Source organism: Camelus dromedarius, chromosome 24, assembly GCF_036321535.1.
Source record: "Camelus dromedarius isolate mCamDro1 chromosome 24, mCamDro1.pat, whole genome shotgun sequence".
Taxonomy (NCBI): domain Eukaryota; kingdom Metazoa; phylum Chordata; class Mammalia; order Artiodactyla; family Camelidae; genus Camelus; species Camelus dromedarius.
The window spans coordinates 11,207,480-11,228,609 of record NC_087459.1 but is presented as its reverse complement, the minus strand read 5'-3'; the positions used below and the strand labels follow the sequence as shown (position 1 = coordinate 11,228,609).

The 21,130-nt window shown below is 40.4% G+C and overlaps 1 protein-coding gene across 1 annotated transcript in view; it reads right to left on the bottom strand.

The window, feature by feature from the left end:
- Nucleotides 1-16,540, bottom strand: part of LOC135319260 (ankyrin repeat domain-containing protein 30A-like) — a 64,013-nt gene extending 47,473 nt beyond the window's left edge. The window contains exons 1-5 of the mRNA XM_064478773.1: nucleotides 16,343-16,540; nucleotides 9,691-10,073; nucleotides 7,046-7,096; nucleotides 2,262-2,376; nucleotides 1,926-2,099 (exon numbers count right to left, since the gene is read on the bottom strand). Of these exons, the coding sequence (XP_064334843.1) occupies nucleotides 1,926-2,099; nucleotides 2,262-2,376; nucleotides 7,046-7,096; nucleotides 9,691-10,073; nucleotides 16,343-16,540 (921 nt within the window). The remainder of the gene's footprint in view (nucleotides 1-1,925; nucleotides 2,100-2,261; nucleotides 2,377-7,045; nucleotides 7,097-9,690; nucleotides 10,074-16,342) is intronic.
- Nucleotides 16,541-21,130: the final 4,590 nt, after the last annotated feature.

Here is a 21,130-nt window from a genome sequence, read left to right as displayed (position 1 = left end):
TTCCAATGCCTACTAAAACTACAACCTACCTGTATCTAATTCTCCCCAATTGTTAATCAAATGGATAATTAATTCATGAGATGGCTGAAACTAAATTATTAGAACAATTCCAATTTGTTACTAATGTCATGGGTCTTGATGTTTAAAACTGCCATCTTGCACGGTATACTTATATATAATGCAATACAACTCAGCCATAAAAAAGAATGAAAGAATGCCATTTGCAGCAACATGGAAGGACCTAGACATTATCATACTGAGTGAGGTAAGTCAGAAAGTGAAAGAGAAATCCCATAGGATATCACTTAATATGTGGATTCTAAAATACGATACAAATGAACTTATTTACAAAACAGAAATAGACTCACAGACATAGAAAACAAACTGATGGTTACCAAAGGGGAAAGGGGGTGGGAGAGGAATAAATTAGCAGTTTTGGACTAGCAGATACAAATTACTACATATAAAATAAATCAACAACAAGGTCCTACTGTATATACTACAGGGAACTATACTCAATATCCTGTAATAAACCATAATGGAAAAGAATGTGTGTGTGTGTGTGTGTGTGTGTACATATATATCTATCTAAGAATGTATATATAACTGAATAAGAATATATATATAACTGAATAAGAATATATATATATATGTATAACTGAATCACTTTGCTGTACACCAGCAACTATCACAACACTGTAAATCAATTAGACTTTAATTTAAAAAAAACTCTCATCTTGATTATGCTAGGGCTCAGTGAATCTAACAGATAGGTTGCAAGAGTCCGTCACACAGCTTTAACCAAAAGAAGGCTCATGATTTCCTATTACTGCAATCAGAAAAACCCTGCTGACCTAATGACCTGGATGGGAACAAAAGGTGCAAAATCTTTAAAGGATCCGACTCTACTTATTGAATCACTCACCACAAGCAAGTTTCTAAGACTGTCTGAGTGCCACTGAATGATCAGTGGTTAGAAAGGAAAAGGAGCTATTCTTCAAGGCAATAGATACTGCCAGTAATATTGCCAATAAACTCCTCAGTCACAAAGGAAGAGACGGGTAAAAGTCAGGCTAACATGGCTGCAAAGGAGAGCACTGAAAGAAGCAGCATCTATCAAACCCCCGCTCTTCCAGAGATGTCTTATTTTTGAGATCTGTGAATTTACATGCATTACACGTATCCATTCAATAGTTCTTAACCAAGGGTTGTATCAGAATCTCGGGGAAGTATTTTGAAATACCTGCGTCTAGACCTGAGTACATTTATTCAATCAAAATCTTCAGGGGAGAGCCAGGAGAAAAAGCAGGAGGACCAGTTTCGCCATCACTTGCTCCCCACCTACAGCCACAGCCCCGCAGGGGAGCTACACCAGGCTGAGCATGGAAGACCCCAAGGTGAAGGTGTACACGGAGGGCCATGTGGCCACCAGCACAAATGAATGCCCCTGCTGGCTGTCAAACATGACCTGACCTCACTTGCCCAGGTTCTAGAACCTGGGATCCTGGGGTGCTCAGGGCCTGTGGCTTGCTGCCTCCCCTGCCCAGGTGCAGTCACCCAGCTCCCCCTGCTGGGTACTGGGTTCCTTCCTCCTCCCACCCATCCCCAGGCAGGCAGCCCGCCCTTGCCATCACTTCACTCCCCGCAAGCCTTCATCTTCTGTAGGCTCTGAGCCTACCACCCACTCCCAGGCACTTCCTAATGGGAAGCTGTTCCTTCTGGGGTACAAGTGTGGCTGGGAGACAGAGCTCTGCCCTTTCTGTGGGCACTACCTCTAGCCTCTGGCCTTGGCTTTGGAGTTGGTTCCATGATAACAGGGCCTGATGTATTGTATTCAGTATACATATTACTATAAATAAAACACCTGTAGCTAGAAAAGACCCTGTATTTCAAATATCTTGTAAATAAAGTCAGTTGAGCTATACCTTGTTTATCGCCTCAATATTTGCATCATAGCGGAGCAGCTCTGCTGCAATTGATGTATTTCCAGCCAAGACGGCGTAATGCAGAGCAGTGTTCTGACAGTCGTCCGCAAGATTTGGGTCAGCACCCCGTTTCAGCAGGATAGTGACACACACTTCTTTCCGGCATTGTACAGCCTGTTGGTATCACACCAAGAAACAGACTGTAAGTGCTAGGCATTCCAAGTTAACATTCCTCAAGTCCCAGCAATTCGTTATATTTAAAACAGATAAATTCATTTTTATTCTAAGTAATTAAATCAAATCCATCTCACGTGGACACGGTTGGCGGCTACACACCTTGATGAGAGCTGTCTTGCCTTCCTTGTCACGAGCATTCAGATCACACCACCACTGTGTAAGGAGATCCACCACTGGTGACTGGCCGCTGGCGCAGGCTAAGTGTAGGGCAGTCCTGCGAACATGAGAGGACTTCTTAGGGAATTAGAGCGTACTACTTCGAAGATACAGTTACTCATGTAATTGTAAACATTCAACAGCATGCTATTCCTACCCCTTTAAAACTAACATTTAGTCTTATCTTAGTTCTTTCTATGGGGAAAGAACAATATTTATTAGCTCTTACTACTCACCACATTAATGGAAGAACTACCTGTTTGAATAGAAAGGGCATGCCGTTGAGATTCAGCTCAACTTGGGCCTCACTTCTACTTTAACACTGTCACTTATTAGCTCTCACTTAGCCTGTCAGTGCCTCAATTTCCTCATCAACAAAATGGGCATGAAGTAGTAGCTATCTTACAGGACCCCACTGTGATGCTTAAATGAAAAGCTATGCAAAATATCAGGCAGTTCCTTGCACAAAATAATAGCTCAATAATTGTTAGGTAATATTATAACTGTTACCGTTACTATTTTACAAAGACAACATTTCAATTAAGTAAAATGATCGTATATCTACTTTACTGCTGCAAGGATGAGAAAGAACACTGTACTTCAATGATTCTAACATGCTCATTGTCTCACACTTCAACATCTCTGACATGGGAAGGCAATTTAAAATTCATGTCTTACAACCATAGTTGGCAGCTCCTCCCAGGCCCGCCCCACCCCGCCCCACCCCGCCGCTGTTACCTGTTCTTCCTGTCTCTGCTGTCTACGACATTTCTCTTATATGTCAGCAGCTCCTCCACTGTACACCTGTCACCTAAATATGCGGCTCTGTGGAACTTCTTCAGCTCTCTCACATCGACATGATACCCAGGCACGGGCTTCTCACGATCCCTGCGTGCTCTCTGATGGGTGCTGAAGCCCACCCAGCTCACTAAGTTAGCGAGTCTCTTCTTCATCTGGCTTATCGCCTTCCAACACCGCTCACTTCCCTCCTGGCCTCTTGCCGCCTCCCGATCTCAGCGCTGGCGCTACAGAAAAGCCACAGAGGTCTCGCTGCCACACCTTGGCTGCAAAGCTCAACGGCTTGGAATGTTTAGTCCGGAACAGTCGTAGCCTAGCAACAGCACTGACCCTCAACTGTCCCTCAACTGTCCCTCCAGAGCCAGTGTCCCCGTGAGTGCGCACAGAGGCCCGGAGGCCCAGTGTGCCCAGTGTGCATGTGGGAGCCTAACGCATTTCAAATCTCTGCAATTGCCTGTGGGCCATTTTGGATCCCCTTCAAATGTTGGTGCTAGGTGGCTGAGTGTTTTGGGACATTTCCAGAAGTGAGGCTTGCCCCTGAGAAAGGCATGTTTGTATGCAACTGTGGTTAGAGTGGGGTGGAACCACAGGATGCTGAAGGCCTAGTCCCCCAGAGAGCTCCCCACCAAAAATCTCTAAATCTCCTTATCCCTCAGTTTATTCCTTTCCCCATCCCTCTGGGCCCCAGCCAGTCTCCAGGGAATTTAGCAGATGCAAACAGCAGAAAGCTGTTTTCATGGTTTCAGACACTGTGGCAATATGTACCATTAAGTACAAACTTCAGAAACCAATACACCTCTCCAGATGAAATGAAAACGTGTTTCCGCATGCCTGCTGACCCTGCTCCGTGGCTCAGCCTTATGTTTACACGCTTTCTTCACTTTATTTTATTTTTTGCTTTTATTTCCACCAATTAAATCTTGAATCAATCCAAGGTTTATTTGGGAGCATGGTATAACATTTGAGAACTTTTTAATCACGTAACTATGGAAACACCACGTCAGTTACTCAGCGAGGCCATGCTGCTGGCTGACCACTTGCAGGAGGGGTGGAAGGCAGGGAAGGCCTCCTCTTCCTGCCTAACTCCATCCTTCCTCCCTCAGCTGGCTAATTATGGCTTCTGGCCCTGCCAGGATCAAAACTGCAGGGGGCGGTAGAGTTCCTAAGTGGCTGACACTCCTGGGAGCTGGTTTTGAGTGGACTGGACCTGGCAAGTGTTTTGAAGCTGACTCTCTCAGGGGCATTTCTGTGCCCACACCTGCCCTCACCTGCAACTCCCCTGACCTAAGTGAATGTGGTGTTACTAATTTACCCTTTTAACCTATCTTTTCTATTAGCATACACTGTTATTTCCCTCATCTTCAAAAACAATGATGCATTCACCCTCCAGCTGCGGCCCCATCTCTCTGCTCTCTGGCACACACGCCTCCTGCCCCTGCAAAGGAGCTGTTCCCATTCGCTTCCTCTGATTTCTCTCATTTTCCATCCAAGCAAGCGTGTCCACTCACTGCGACTGCTCACGACAGGGTCACCCACCACCCACCAGGTGCTGACTGCACGGGGAGCTCTGTCCTCTCCTCGCACGGCCCGGCAGCCACACTTCCCACCGCTGCTCTCCCCAACTTCCTCAAGCCCTTTCCTCACGGGGCTTCCCGGGTCTCAGGCTGCTCTGGTTTCCTCCCACGGCCCTGGCCGGTCTTCTCAGTCCCAGCCCCTGAGTGCTGGCACACAGCACCCCTGAGGCTCAGTCTTCTGGCCTCTACTACTTTCTGCTGCCGCCCCCAACAGCCTTAGGGCTTTATGTATTCTCTACAAGTTGCTAACTTCCAAACTGCCATTTCCAATCCAGACCTCCCTCCTGTATTCCAGACTCAAATACCCACTGCCCCTCAACGTCATCTCTTGGAAGTCTAATAGGACTTCTCCTGGGCCGGCCCTCTCCTGGGCCGGCCCTCTCCTGTACCTGCCCTCTCCTGGGCCTGCCCTCTCATGTTCCTGCCCTACTCTTGGTATACATTTGCTCACTACTCTCAAAATTCTCAAAACTTTCTCTTTAAATTATGGATTATTTTCCTAGTACTTTGACCGCTTTCTTGATAGTGACCCTGTAAAGATAGTTCACACTTCTTAGCTTTTCCATGATATTTAATAACACTGTAGCACATCCCAGTCTTTTGAAAATTATATGTATTTTGCCCTCCTATTCTTCTGTACATTGTGCTGATACTCCAGTCTTGTAGGTAGATTCCCCTTTATTTACTGTTAAAGGAGTAGGTCCTTGTGTTGTCACTACAGCTCTGATAACTGAAACGAGTCAGCTTATGTACATGCTGTGCTGTGCATCATGCTTTAGTGAAAAAATATCTATTCATGGGACATTTATGCTACTCCCAAGTCTTTCCAGGCGATCTGCATTCATCTGATCACTGAACTAGGTTTCTGCCTGCCTATTTCTTCCATGCTCTGGTACTCTGGCTCACCAGCTACATTTTCAGCCAAATTGTGTGTATGATTTTCTTCAGGTTACCAACCTTGGTATTCTCACTTAACCCTTGTCTGTATTTCTTCAAGCTTTGGCTCACATCCAGATCCAGGCAAGCCAGACTTCTTACATACACTTGGTTCCAAAGACCAATAAAGTAAGGCATTTTTGGTGTTGACTGAACACCAGAAAAGTGGTATTTATCTATCCTAAATGAAGGCCACAAAATACGTACACTTGCTTTACTATTTACTAATACGAGGCCTTAAAGGAGTTCTGTAACGTGTCTGATAAGGAGTCAGTTGCTAATCTCATGGTTTGCTGCACAGAATGAATTCTTTTGCTCGTTGCTTTTAAGATTTTCTCCTTGTCTTTCAACTGTCTGTGCTGTCTAGTTGTGAATCTCTTATGTTTGTTCTCTGCAATGTTTGTTGAACTTAGGTGTGCAGATTAACGTTTTCTTTGAATTTAAAAAGTTTTCAGGCATTATGTCTTCTAATTTTTTTTGTATTTCTCTCTCTCTTCTGGTCTGCCAGGTTTGTGTGTGTTGCCATGCTTACTGGTGTACCACAGTTCTACGAGAAACTATCTTAATTTTTTGCTGTCTGTCAGACTGGGTAATCTCTTTTGACCTGTTTTCAACTTTACTAATTGTTCCTTCTGCCACCTCTAATGTGTTGTTGAGTCCCAACAGTGAGTTTTTAATTTTAGTTATTGAATGTTTCAATTTTAAAATCTTCATTTGTTTTCTCTTAATGTAATTTTTACCTCTTGCTGTTATCATTAATTTTTTGAATCACTGTCATCATACTTTCCTTTAAATCTTAAACACAGTTTTCTTTGAATAGAATACTTTGTAATATACTAGTATTATAGTACTTGTATTCTGAGAACATATTTATAACAGAAGCTTTGATTTTCTTCTAAATCCAACAGCTGAGCTCCCTCAAGACAGTTTCTCAAAAACAAACAAATGTTTACTAAAAGTGACTGTTAAAAAGAGAGATGACTAAATGAGCATAAAGTCATCAAAGTGAAGGATTGAGATACAGGAGTAGTGTGTTTGTGGAAAACTTTCTTTTTGATACCAGTTTAGGAATTTTCTCAGCACATTTTATGTAGTCAGTCTTGTGTGTGTGTGTACCTTTAAAAGAAAGAATTAGTGGAAATAGAAAATAATCTCCCGTAATCTTCAATCTTCTTCACAAAACTGTTCCTATGACTTCCTCTACTCTTTTGCTAATAATGTTATGTTCAAATATGATACTAATTTATATATATCCACAGTTTCAGATACCTTAGTTTGGATCAAGAAAATAACAAAATAAGATAAGAACTGAAAATAAGGTGCAAACTGGAAAAGTATAAAATGTATAATATGTAGATATATGAAATCTTTATCTATTACAAATACTTAAGTATAAGCATGTATTTTTTTTTTATTTACCTTATGTGACACCGTCTGCATAATTCAGGAAGTCCACACTTTTCCACAGCGCTTCATTATACGTTGAAGAGAAGCTATGCATTCTATCCTCTAGTCCAATGTATACCTTCAAGCACAAAGTCACAAAGTCCATTCTTAGAATCATTTCTCCCCACCAAGGCCAAAACTTTCATTTGTACCTCAGTTCATCTATTCTTTATAAGTACTCTTCTGTGAATTTATTCATCAATTAATTTCTGATGGGTTAGCCCTATAATTTTTTCCCACTGAATCCAAGCAATAAATACATTCAAATTAAAACATTCTACCACATAAGTCTTATTATATTTTAATATTTAACAATGTTTCTTTAACCTCAACTTATAGGTTAATACTATTACTGTGTATTACCTGAATTTAAAACGATGAACATTTTTGATGTATACTTTACCTGTATCGGTAAACTGAGCTGCAAGTGTAGGGAGGATGGGATAACTTTATGAGCACTGTAGAACTCAATGGCTATGAGTATTTATTATGTTTGGATGTTATATTTAATTTGAAAAACAAACTTAATTCTATTAATAATTTGCATAATTCTTTCCAAGATTTATTTTCGTCAACGTGTATGTGTGTGTATGTATACATATACGTGTATGTGTACGTTTGCTTATGCTTATAGACAGAGATTTATACTCATGTAACTAAGAATAAGCAGGCTTATATATAGGCCTGTAATTCTGAACTTCATCTGACTTGTGTCATTAACATTTCACTTACCACTATTAACCAAAATTTGATTCTTACTTGGTATGTGATTCATATATGCAACACTTAAGTCAAACATTTCTATATTATTGACTATTAGTGTTTTTCCTCCAGAATCTTCATTCTCATAAATAACACTCTGAAGGACATCTCTGAAAACAGACCTAAGCTTGTATGTCTTGATTATTTCCAGCATTACTTCTAGGGAAAAGTCTTGACTGGGCGGTTAAAATGAATTGTTTGTAAGCTAAACAAAGGTTTAAAAGCTAGAATTATTAAAAATAAATTCTAATACATAATTCACATTTGGTCAGGTAATATTTCATACTACCAGAAAAATATTATATAAGGATTTTTATCCTCTCCTGATTTTCCAAGATGTTTGGTTAATACGTAATAAAATGTAAAGACTAAAACAATTTATTTTTTAGATAAAACTAAAAACAGCAAAACAACTCACACTTTACACTTGTATTACCTCTTGCTTTCTCAAATTAATTCTGTATTCTCAAAAGTATGATCATAAAAGATAACAAGTAAAAAATTAAATCTCAGATTATTAATATTGCTTTTCACAAAGGCATTTAAAACTATCTGCTGTTTGCATTTATATTAGGAAACATCCTTTTTAAACATCAGTGAGCATGCTCTCCAAATGCATTTACTTAAGCATTCTTATTAATAGTCCTGGTATTATTTTAATAAGAAGTATCTAATCAAGATATTTTAATCTAAATATTGTAGATAAATCAGAATATATTAATCATTTACATGCAATCAGAACATTAGAATTTTTAAAGCTACATAACTGTTGATTTACTGAGATACGTCAGCCACCAAAAGTAGCAAGTAATGAGAACAAGTAATTTATGCTGGGTAAATTCTAATCAGATTTCTTTAAAAAATTGTGTAGGAAAATGAACATGTACAACTATGATGAACGAATCTCCTCAACTAGAACAGTCCTGGATGTACTTAAAATATTGAGATTTCATCTAAAATAATATTTATAGTCTTTCTTCCAAAAAACACATTTTAACTATTTTGGTCTCATTGCCAAGGGAATAGAAAAGGAACTCACAAAATGAGATTATTTTAATTATCTAATTTTCCTATTAAAATGGCAAGACACATATTGAGTTTAACAGATATCATGAGAGAGTATATTCTTTTTGACTATAAAAAATATTTTTGAGGTCTTTTTTCTTGGTAGTGGGATGTCACTTTGCAGGAGTAATATCTAACTACAGATACATATAGATACAGATACAAATACAGATATATATATGTGTATTCTATTTGCAGAGAATTACTTATCATTAAAAGGTATTTGTGATAAATATCTCCATTTATGAAATGAAAAAGTGATTTAAAAACAGCAAATGTTGACTGAAGGGAAATTATCTTGCAATTTATGACAGCATCTAATTTAAATCCCTACTTTGTGACTTAAATCAACATTGTGAGTTTTAATTAAATTGATACTGAATAATAAATTCTTCAGCATAGTGAGATAAGTGGATTCAAACTTACTATATTTCCTACAAAGCATACATTATTCACTTACGAATACATCTGTGAAAAAATTTTAATGTGATTATTTGGAAACAAAGCCAAAATGAGTATGACTCATATCAAAACATCTGTTTTTAAAACTGTAGTTACCACATGAAATGGTTAAGGGTAGAATTTAAAAGACATGTATTCCATTTTTTTCACTTTTAAAACATTCTTTGATTTAGAAGGTGGGGTAAAAGGAATCAGAATATTTGTGAAAATAATTATAGTGCATACACGTATTGAAAGGTAGTATGTGTAATGAAGCTGCGGTATCTTTTTATTCAATGGGAACACGAGAGGAAAGGAGAAAGGAGGAGACAAGGGTCGGGTCAAAAGACGACGGACCGGCGGCGGCGGCAGCAGAGCGAGCTCCGGGGGCAAAGGGCGGGGAGGGTGGGCGTGTGCAGGGGCGAAGCGAGGGGTGACCGGGACGTCGGGCTGAAAGGTCTCGGTTGGTTCCCGTTGCCCCTTCCCGCGGCTGAGCCTTGGGAGCCACGGTGATCTCGGGCGTCTCCGGAGCGGCCGCCGCTACCGTCTCTCCAGGCTGAGCGGCGCGGCAGAGCGAGCGGGGAGGCGGCGGCTGCAGCCGCGGGCACAGCAGCCGCCACGTCGCACACGCGCGGAGAGCGGAGGTCCACACCCTGACGACGATCGGCAGTGCGAAGACCCAGGCCCCGGGCACGTCTCCTCCACTTCCGTGGAGGAGCTCAAGGGGATGTCGCTACTGGACCCGGCAGAGTCCAATGGATCACTGCTTTTGGAATCAAAGATAAACCCAAACACTGCACATCAGAGACAACAGGATCCATTAACTGTTTGGTCAGAAGCTGAAAACTATGATCTGGCAATAAGTTTTCAGGAAAAAGCGGGCTGTGATGAGATCTCGGAAAAAAATTTGTCAGGTTCAAGGTAAGAATCAACCAGTGAAGCCACACAGGACCTCACTGATGAACCAGAAGAATGATTTGAAGAAATGCCTGAAACAAGTCATCTGATTGACCTGCCCACACGTGAACTCAAATAAACTTGAAGAGATTGCTGACTTAGTGACCTCAGTTCTCTCCTCACATATCCATAGGGAAAAGCTGGATCTGGTCTTGGAAAATGAAGGCTATATTAAACAACTACTGTTCCAAGCTTGTGAGAACCTAGAAAACACTGAAGGCTTACACCATTTGTATTAAATTACTAGAGGAAACCTACTCCTAAATAAAGCAACTCTGTTTGCGGTAATGTTCTCTGACGAGTGTACCGTGGATGTCGTGGGATGCCTTGAATATGACCCTGCTTTGGCTCAGAGAAAAAGGCACAGAGAATTCTTGACCAAAACTGCAAAGTTTAAGGAAGTTATTCCAATAACACATTCTGAACTAAGGCATAAAATGCATCAGACTTACAGGGTACAGTACATAAGTGAGAAACTACTTGTTTTATGAGGTCAAACAGAATCTTGATACAAAATCCTGACATTAACTTTGTAAGAAAGGAAAGTAATAAGCTAGCTTTAAGTGTAAAATAAAATTTTAAATGTACTAAAGGTATAATACCTCAAAACCAAGTTGACATATTCAAGAAATGAAAGGTAATTTACTATAGTATTAGGATAAAGAAGAAACACATTCCTCAGAGATACATGTAAGTTATTTTTAAAATTGAACACCTTTCATGTTATACCAAAAAGGGAAATATAGAGGATTTTGCTTATATAATTAGTGTTAAATATAAAAAACTTAGAGCAAGCATCATACTTTATGGTAAAATGTTGAAAGCTTTATCTTTGAGATGATGTACCATTCAAGGATCCATATAACTATTTCTCATTAAAAATTTAAAAGTAGTCACAATCTGTATAGCATAAAAGATACAAGAAAGAATGTGTAAGGAATAAAAAGGGAGAAAAAAACTTTACTACTTAGAGATGTTCTCAGCTTGAAGGTAGAAATACCCCTTCAAAAACTCTGTACAAAAATTATTGTAATTAATAAGTTTAGCAAAATTAAAGTGAAAATTAGGATAAAAGCTGCATTTCTAAATGAAGGAATAAGCAGGATAAAAGAATCTTTGAAAAGTTCCATTTAAGACAAGATATAAAATTATCAGATATATAAGAACAATTGTAAAAACATATTTTAAATATATTTGAACAAAAACAGTACAGATCCAAGGTCAGCCAAATGGCACTGAACAAATAACAATTTATGGCCCAAAACAGCTTTCTGAGAGCTCTAGAAAATGGTTAGGAACACCCCACAAAGAAGCAGCTGCATTCAAACCGGCAGGAAATTTGTGGCATTCTGCTCACCCTTGCCCCACCTCCTTCATGTTACATCTCTGTGCGATCTGGAGGAAACAGCTCAATTCTCAGCTCCTACCTTGGACAGAAAGACAAGGATGAAACCTTCTTGTCACATTCTAGGGGTTGGTTGAGGGGGTTATTTCTGTCTTGCTTGACTAAGAACAGTGATGAGAGTGGTGGCAGAGTTTAGATATCAGACTGGAGGCTGCTGAAAACAGTGGAGGGTACTGTGACATGCTGGAGATACATGTAGTCTGCAGTCCCACTGGAACCTTGGGGCATGAGCTTATGGGCAGAGAAATAAAATAGAAATCTAAGATGACCGGGAGAAATCAGGGATGACACCCTTAAAAGCAGCTGTATAGATGGGGAAATTTAAAAAAAAAAGCACATGCAAAGGCCCAGAGAAGATGCATCATTCCTGGAAAACATAAGAAAGGACCTGGAGCCTTTAAACTGAGCTGATTAGTGAAGGTCTTCCTCTACACAGAGCTATTCCATAAAAACTGGAGAAATGGCTGCTTTTTCAAATTCCCAAATCTCAGTAAAAATCACAGGTACATAAAGAAACAGGGAAACAGCCCATTCAAAGGAACAAAATAAATATCCAGAAACTAACCCTAGAGCAATTCAGACTTCTAACCAACTAGACAAAGACTTGAAAACACCGCCTTAAGTTTACTCAAAAACCAAAAGAAAAATGTAGACAGACAAATAAGCAAAATTAGGAAATGATTTATGAACAAAATGAGAATATCCTAAAGAGATGCAAATAATAAGAGAAAAACTCTGGAGCTGTAAAAATACAATAAACGAATTGAAAAATGTATTAAAGGTGTTCAACATCAGACTTCATCAAATAGAAGAGAAAACAGTGGATTTGGAGAGAGATCGTTTGAAATTATCAACTCAGAGGAGCAAAAAATAATAATAAAGAAAAATGAAAAGAGCCTAAGGGATTTATGGGACACTATCAAATGGAACAATATACATAGTATGGGAAACCCAAAAAGGGAAGACGAAGAGAGAAAAAGGAGCAGAGAGCTTATCTGAAGAATTGAACAGTTAAAAGTGGTCAAGTTGGTAAATGTGTTTTATCACACAATGAAATTAGGGAAAAAATGAACAGATACCTGTTATATAAAGCAACATGAATGAATTTCACAAAAGCATTATTTAGTAAATGAAAGCATAGCCAAGACATGGAAACAGCCTAAATGTCCATCAACAGATGACTCGATAAAGAAGATGTGGTATATTTATACAATGGAATGCTATTCAGTCATAAAAAAAAAAAAAAAAAAAAACATAACGCCATTTACAGCAACATGGATGTTCCTGGAGAATGTCATTCTGAGTGAAGTAAGCCAGAAAGACAAAGAAAAATACCATATGAGATCACTCATACGCGGAATCTAAAAATAAAACAAACAAACATAAATACAAAACAGAAACAGACTCATAGACATAGAATACAAACTTGTGGTTGCCAGGGGGGCAGGGGGTGGGAAGGGACAGACTGAGATTTCAAAACGTAGAACTGATAAATAAGATTGTACTGTGTAGCACAGGGAAATATATACAGAATCATGTGGTGGCTCACAGTGAAAGAGAATGTGACAATGAATGTATGTATGTTCATGTATATTCAAATTCTACACTGGAATTTGACACAACATTGTAAAATGACTATAACTCAATAAAAAATGTTTAAATAAAAAAAGTACATGAAAGCAAGATATTAAGAACATATACTTTCAGACTCCATTTATATAATGATCAAATTTGATAATTTAAACTATCGTATTTAAGAATTCTTGATTCGGCAAAACAATAAAGGAATGTTAAGGAAGCGATTACTATATAACTCCTCCTTATGATTACCTCTTGGGTGGAAAGAGAATAGTTATGAGGGATCATGAGAGGATCTTCATGGATGCTGGAAATGCAACTGCTACTTATTTTTTATCTGAGTGATACACTGCTGATTGATTTTTAATTTATTGCTCAGCAGTTTCTATTTTGCAGTACTCTGTGTATGTGTGTCTGTCCTGGATAGTCTCTGGGCAGTTCACCATCACTTTATTCTCTTCTAAATTTTGTCAGTGAGAAGTGGCATCAAAAAACGTGTCTCTCAGGAGGGAAGAAGGGGTTACTGAGGCAGTTACTGATATGAATTGCAGAGCTGGCTACCTAGAAAACTGCTCACTTTTGTGGCCCAAACAAGGAAGTTTGTGAGGACTGCCTACATATTCTTATAAATTGCAGCAACTTTCTACAGATTTGTCAAGAACATCTGTCTTCATTCTGCTGGCTACTCTGACCTTTGCTATTCGTAGAATATATGGAGAGGCTTCTGAATTCTAAAAGACACCTTGATTCTATATCTGTATTTGTATCTAGAACTACATCTGTATCCATATTTATCTAAATATCTCATGGTTACATATGAGTTATATTTCACATTAAAACAAGTTGAAATGTTTGGAGGATGCTGTTAATACTGTGTTGTATATTTGAAATTTGCTAGGAGAGCATATCTTAAAGTTCTCATCACAAGAAAAAAATCTGTAACTATGTGAGGTGATGGATGGTACAAAACGAACTGTGGTAATCATCCAGCAATATATACATATATCAAATCATTCTGCTATGCACCTTAAATTTATACAGTGTTATATACCAATTATATCTGGATAAAACTAGAAAAAAGTGAGAAAATACTACCATGATTTTTCTAACACCCAACCACCTTAATTCATTTTGATCACCTTGTTCCACATGGTGGGCACTTGTAAAATATTGTCACGTCCCAAAATACAAAGTACTCTGAAACTCATTAATTTAAACCACAAAGGTATATAATCTGGTCTTAGAAAACCACCATGAGAAAGGACATCTACTCTGTTATTTCTGCTGCGAGACTATATAGCTCAGAGAGATGCATTTTGGAAGTCTTCTTTATATTAACAGTGGCAAGGGCTATTACTGCAGGCAGGGGCTGTTACTGTAGGACAACTGAAACAGCAGGAATCAAATCTTCACTCAGTGCTTGATATGCAAGCCAGGTACACGGTGCAAGGTTATGTAGGTGTTCTTTCTGGCTTCTGAAAACTATTTCAGAGGTTGTTCTCTCTTGCTGGTATGTTACAGCTTGAGAATCTGCTGTCTTAGTATTTTTCACACCAAACAAAGCCAACATTACAAGGAATGGAACACAACTTTCATCAATAGTTAGGATGAGTTTAAATTCTAATCTACTAGGCATTTGCTATACACACACACACACACACACACACACACACACACACACACAAAATAGGTTACCATTGAAAATAGAATAATTGGTTCCTTTTTCCCTCATTTTAGACTTTCAAACAGTAACTATAAAGACATAGTTGTAAGATCATTAAACAAGATTACAAACCAAAGAGCCTGAGAGTTAAGGCTATTTAATAAATAAAAATACACAACAGGAGCTGAAATAAAAATTCAACTCAAAAGATATTTAATCTCAGATACTTTTATTTTATAAAATGAATTAATCAAGTTGATGTCCTTTTTTAATACTGTGGGACTAAATTTCCTGCTTTATTACAGCCCTGGGAATGAGAATCTTAAAGCTTTCATTAACTTCCAGAAGAAAATACATTTAATCAAAAATTTGTATGTTTCTATGTGATACATATGGTGACATTCTAAAAATTTTACTTATCAAATACCAAAGTTGTATATGAATATATTTAACATACATGCATAAAATCTCAAAATACTTTATTCATTTCAGGTTAGAAAGATGGGAGGATACAAGGGAAAAAAGTATTTGAATTCTGAATATCAAAAGTAGTTACTAGTAATCATTTTTAAGTTTCTATTTTAGTAACACAAACATTTGCTTTAGAGCCTTTTCGGTTATACTTAAAAATTCTAATCCCATTTAATTTTTATTATAAAGCCCCTTGAATTATAACCAAAACTAGCAACCCATTTCAATTCACGCTCCCTTCCCAAACTTCTCAGATAAGGAAACAAAAATAATTAACAGAACCCACTAGCATTTACTTCCGGGATAACTTGAGTTTTCCTTTCTTTTGAAATATATTTTTCACGAGTTTTACAAAGCCTCGTGAAGTGGCTGTCATTTGAACTGTTTCTTTATCCTTCGGTATCAGTGCCGGAGAAAGAGCTTCAAAAATAATACAAAATAAAAGATTCCCCAAAGATTTGATATTTTTAAATACTCTGTCAGTTCTATCAAGGCTACAAATTATAGTTCCAATAACCAATCACTGTCTTCTACTCTCATAAATGCCCTAAAATATTGTGCTACTGCATATAAATTTAAAATTTCCAGTTGTATTTTAAATTTTTTTCGTAGTTAGTTTTTATGGACTGTGCCATCCTTTTGCTGTCTTGTGTGGCAGCTAGCAACATTTTCGGGTTTTGTAATTATTTGTTGAAATTATATATACATATATTTAATGAAAAGAGACGTGTTCCATCATCAATAGCGTTTATAAAGAACGTGCTACGTTTCAGTGAGGAAATAATGGTAAATATATTGTAACGTTGTGCTATGTCTTCACCCTCAATTTGATAAATTTATCTCAGGGAATGAGCACCTGAGAGCGCCTGAGGGTCCCGCTGTGTTGGGGCGTGTCTCACCGGGGACGCCCCTCTTTCCAGCCTCCTACCTCCTTTCCAGTCACCACCTCGAGGACAGCCTTCTGGGCCCTTCTCTGTCTCCGGCACCAGACAGCCCGCTCTTTCGTGCCAAGCGGCCCTGAGCTCCCGGCCTCGGCAGGACGACCCCGCGCCTGGAGGCCGCCCACCCGGCGGGTCACGGGCGCCCGTGGGTCCCCCGCACTCACCTCGCCCAGCTCTGTCTCCATCGCGACCCCACCCCGGGTAGCTGGCTGAGTCTGAGGGTGAAAACGCCAGCGCAGCGAGGTGGCCTGCCTTGTTCCAGAAATTACGGTACGGAAGCAGCCCCAAGACAAACGGACGACAACCCTGGACGCCGCGGAAACCCCCACGGCCCTTCCGGAGCCGCCCGGCCCCGCCCCCTCCTCACGGCTCTATGGGAGCCGCCCGGCCCCACCCTCCTCCTTCCCACCAGCCCTGCGGGGGCCGCCCGGCCCCGCCCTTTCCCGGGGCGGGTGCCTGGCCCCGCCCCCTCCCGCGTCTTAACGGAGTGGCCGCCTAGGCGAGTCGGTGGAGGGCATCGTCAAGGTGGGCAACCCTCTGAATAATCTCTCAGTGTGCTGAGCCCAGGGTGGGCAGGGCGAGTATCTCTTCCAAAGCCTCATCCTCGAGCAGTACTGGAGCCTCGGGAGCTCCGGGGCCTTTGAGGGGCGCCTCTGCGTTCCCCTGGTGTCAGGGCTTCTTGCTTGAGAATTTCTGCCTGCGGCCACCAGGCAGCTTGTAACCACCCTGGAGCCCCGCCCAAGCCACGGCCCAAATGGAAACAATAAAGCTTCTGCAGCAAAGTTAAATAAAGCAAAATAAACAAATAAAAAGGCTTTAGAAAGGGTCCGTTTGTCTTTCAAAAAACCCTTTTTATTCTCCCCTAGATTTCCCATATCCCCCTATTCCCTTCCCCTATTAAGGTGGTATATAAGCTCTCAAATCTCACCCCTTTTGCGGGGGGGGGGGGTACTTTTCTTTTTTTCCTGTGAAACTCCTTGTATATGCAGTATTTAAAATAATAAATTTGTGAATCTAGTCTCCTGTTAATTTGCTTTGTTGCTTATTTCATAGAGTCAGCTTTTGAAGTGAAGTGTAGCAGAGTGTGCCACCCCCAGATGTATGATTTGGGCGTAAGAATTCTTTTGAGCTGAGGATACAAGGAAAGCTCCCACCTTCCCCTATTTGCTTAAAAGCAGGACATACATTTTCACAGCCATTCCTTCTCCCATTTCTACCAAAAAGGACAGAAGTTAATTACACCATTAGACACCCCATTTTCCCATAAGGGGAAAAAGACTTCTTCTATCCCTCTGGGCTCTACAGGGAAGGACAAATAATTTTCTTTCTACCCTTCTGAGTTTTGGGACCAGAGCAATCTGCATAACAAACTTTACTAAACAGCCTTTATTTCAACCCCTGGAGGCCTGAACCTTCTTTCTGCTGTCCTGTCATTTCTCCACAAATTTACTCTCTTTGAATTACTCATTTTCCCTTGGGTATCTCCCATATACATGAGGTGTACATGTTAATAAACTTCTGCTTGTCTTTCTCTTGGAAACCTGTCTTTATTACAGTGGTCTCAGCCCAAAACTCAGAAGGGTAGAAAGAAAATTATTTGTCCTCCCCTGTAGAACCCAAGAGGGTAGAGGAAAAGTCTTTTTCCCCTTATACTTTCTGTGCATAAAGAGAGAAAAACTAAGTGTAAGGCGTAGGAACAAAGTGAACGGTGTCTGAAACGTGAGCACAATTTCCTTACAGGTGAAGGAATAACGAATCTCAAAATGTGGTTTAATGACATACAATTCTTTAAACTGGTGACACTTATTACTGTTTTAGGACTGCAATGTTTATATTTAATCATTACAGTGTCTGCAAATGTTCCATGAAATATTTAGTTGAGATGTGATCTTCAAATTGTGTTTGTTGTGGAACTTCTTTCATTTTTGAACTCACACAGTAATATCCTAAAATGTTTTACCTTTTTCATAATTAACAAGTGGCCAACTTGGACTTAAATGACTTTTTCTTACTACATTTGTTGCTCTTTTCTTGTATGTGGTTCAAAAAAGCCTCTTTTTTGGAAACATAGAGTAGACTCTGGAACATATGTTATTTCAATATTAGAGTTAAACAGAAATAGCTACCTAGAAGTAAACTTGGGGTAAATAGTTTCTTTTGTAAGTTTAATGCTTGCCTACAATCACCCAATTCTTAGTGCTTTTTGATTTCAATTTTTAAGTGTTACACATTTTAAACTTTAAAAAGAAGCTGAAACAATACCCAAAGAAAATTTCAAATTTCAAGTTAAAGAAGTTTCCAAAATAGAAGCACTACTTTTTATAATCATTCTCTGTTCTGCTCGATAAAGTATGAAATAATAGATTCCCCGTGTGACTGGCCCACAGAAGAACACGTCATTCCTGTGATTTGCTGCAATGGTATTTGCACAACATGCTGCTAGGTGAGAAGCATATAGTTTAATGGATGGCCTGGTACACCGTCATTGCTAATAGCTTCGATTTTGACACCAGAATGAAAGAGAGCCTATAGACCCAGAAATTTGGTGAACTTCCATGCTTCTCTTCATGTTCATAGTTTTAATTTTTGACCCTTAAACTTTAATTTACACACACTAGAAATACTTATTTTTTCTAAGTTTTTGATTAAATCTGATGGTGAAGTTGAACCAGATAACATTTAAAAGCCATGTCATAAAAGAAAAAAGAAGATTTCATTTTCTATAGTGTGACTAGGAGAATGCTTAGACGTCCATGTCCTGGCAAAATGATGAAAACATAGATCTAACCTGAAATGACCACATATGCACTTGCCATAGTCTCACTTTCAATGAAGAAATACATGATTTCCCTTATTTTATAAATGGGATGGGTTCATTAATAACTTCTAGAACATATCGCTTCAAAGTTTTAGGCAAGAAATGTAGTGGAATTCAAGCTCCAAGTAGTTATAAGACTCCAATTTTTTTAGACACAAAGTTCAATTTTTAAAATTATCACAGAGAACTACATTATAGAATATACATAGATGATGGGGGCTTGGGAAATTATGCGGGCTTGGGGTGACAATGTGCCTTTTGGGAGATTTTGGCTTGGGGAGATGATTGGGCTTGGGGAGATGATGCGGGCTTGGGGAGATGATGTGGGCTTGGCGAGATGATGCGGGCTTGGGGACATGATGTAGGCTTGGGGAGATGATGCGGGCTTGGGGAAATTATTGGCCTTGGGGAATTGATGAGGGGTTGGGGAGATGATGTGGGCTTGGGGAGATGATTGGGCTTAGGGAGATGATGTGGGCTTGGGGAGATGTGGGTTGGAGACATGATGTGGGCTTGGGGAGATGATTGGACTGTGGGAGATGACTCCGGCTTGGGTGACGAAGCGGTCTTGCAGATATGCTGTGGACTCAGGGAGATGATGCAGGCTGTGGTAGACGATGTGGACTTGGGACATCATGCAGGCTGGGGGAGATGATTTGTTATTGGGGACATGATGCAGGCTTAAGGTAGTGAGGTTGGGTTAGGTACATGTGGGCCTGGAAACATGATGAGGGCTTTGGGAGTTGATGAGGGCTTGGGGAGATGATGCGGACTTGGGGAGATGATGCGGGCTTGGGGAGATGATTGGGCATCGGGAGATGATGCGGGCTTGGAGAGAAGATTGGGCATCGGTAGTTGATGTGGGCTTGGGGAAATTATTGGGCTTGGGGAGATGATTGGGCATCGGGAGATGATTGGGCTTGGGGAGATGATGTGGGCTTGGGGAGATGATGCTTGCTTGGGGAGATGATGCGGGCTTGGGGAGATGATTGGGCATTGGGAGATGATGAGGGCTCGGGGAGACTATGTCAGCTCAGGGAGATGATGTGAGCTTGGGGAGATTATGTTGGCCTGGGGAGATGATGCGGGCCTGTGTAAATGATGTGGGCTTGATGATATTACGCTGGATTGGGGACATGATACAGACTCGGCTAGATGATGGGAGCTTGGGAAATTATGCGGGCTTGTGGTGACAGTGTGCCTTTTGGGAGATTTTGACTTGGGGAGATGATTGTGCTTAGGGAGATGATGCGGGCTTGGGGAGATGATGTGGGCTTGGGGAGATGATGCTGACTTGAGGAGATGATGTGGGCTTGGGGAAATTATTGGCCTTGGGGAGATGATGCGGGGTTGGGGAGATGATGTGGGCTTATGGTGATGATTGGGCTTGGGGAGATGATGCGGGCTTGGGGAGATGATTGGGTTTGGGGAGATGATTGGGCTTGGGTAGATGATGCGGGGTTGGGGAGATGATGTGGGCTTAGGGAGATGACTGGGCTCGGTGAGATGATGTGACGTTGGGTAGATTATGTTGGCTTGGGGAGATGATGTGGGTCTGTGTAAATGATGCGAACTTGCAGATATTACGCTGGCTTGGGGACATGACATAGGCTCGGCTGGATGATGCAAGCTTGGGAAATGATGCGGGTGTGGGGAGATGATGCGGGCTTGGGGAGATGATTGGGCTTAGGGGATGATACGGGCTTGGGGAGATGATGTGGGCTTGGGGAGATGATTCGGGCTTGGGGAGATGATTTGGCTTGGGTAGATGAGTCGTGCTTTTGGAGATGATGTGGCCTTGGGGAGATGATGTGGCTTCGGCAGATGACACAGGCATGCGTAAATGATGCAGGCTCGCAGATACTACGCCAACTTGGGAACATGATGCAGGTTCGGCTAGATGATGTGGGCTTGGGATATGATGCGGGCTTGGGGAAATGATGTGCCTTTTGGGAGA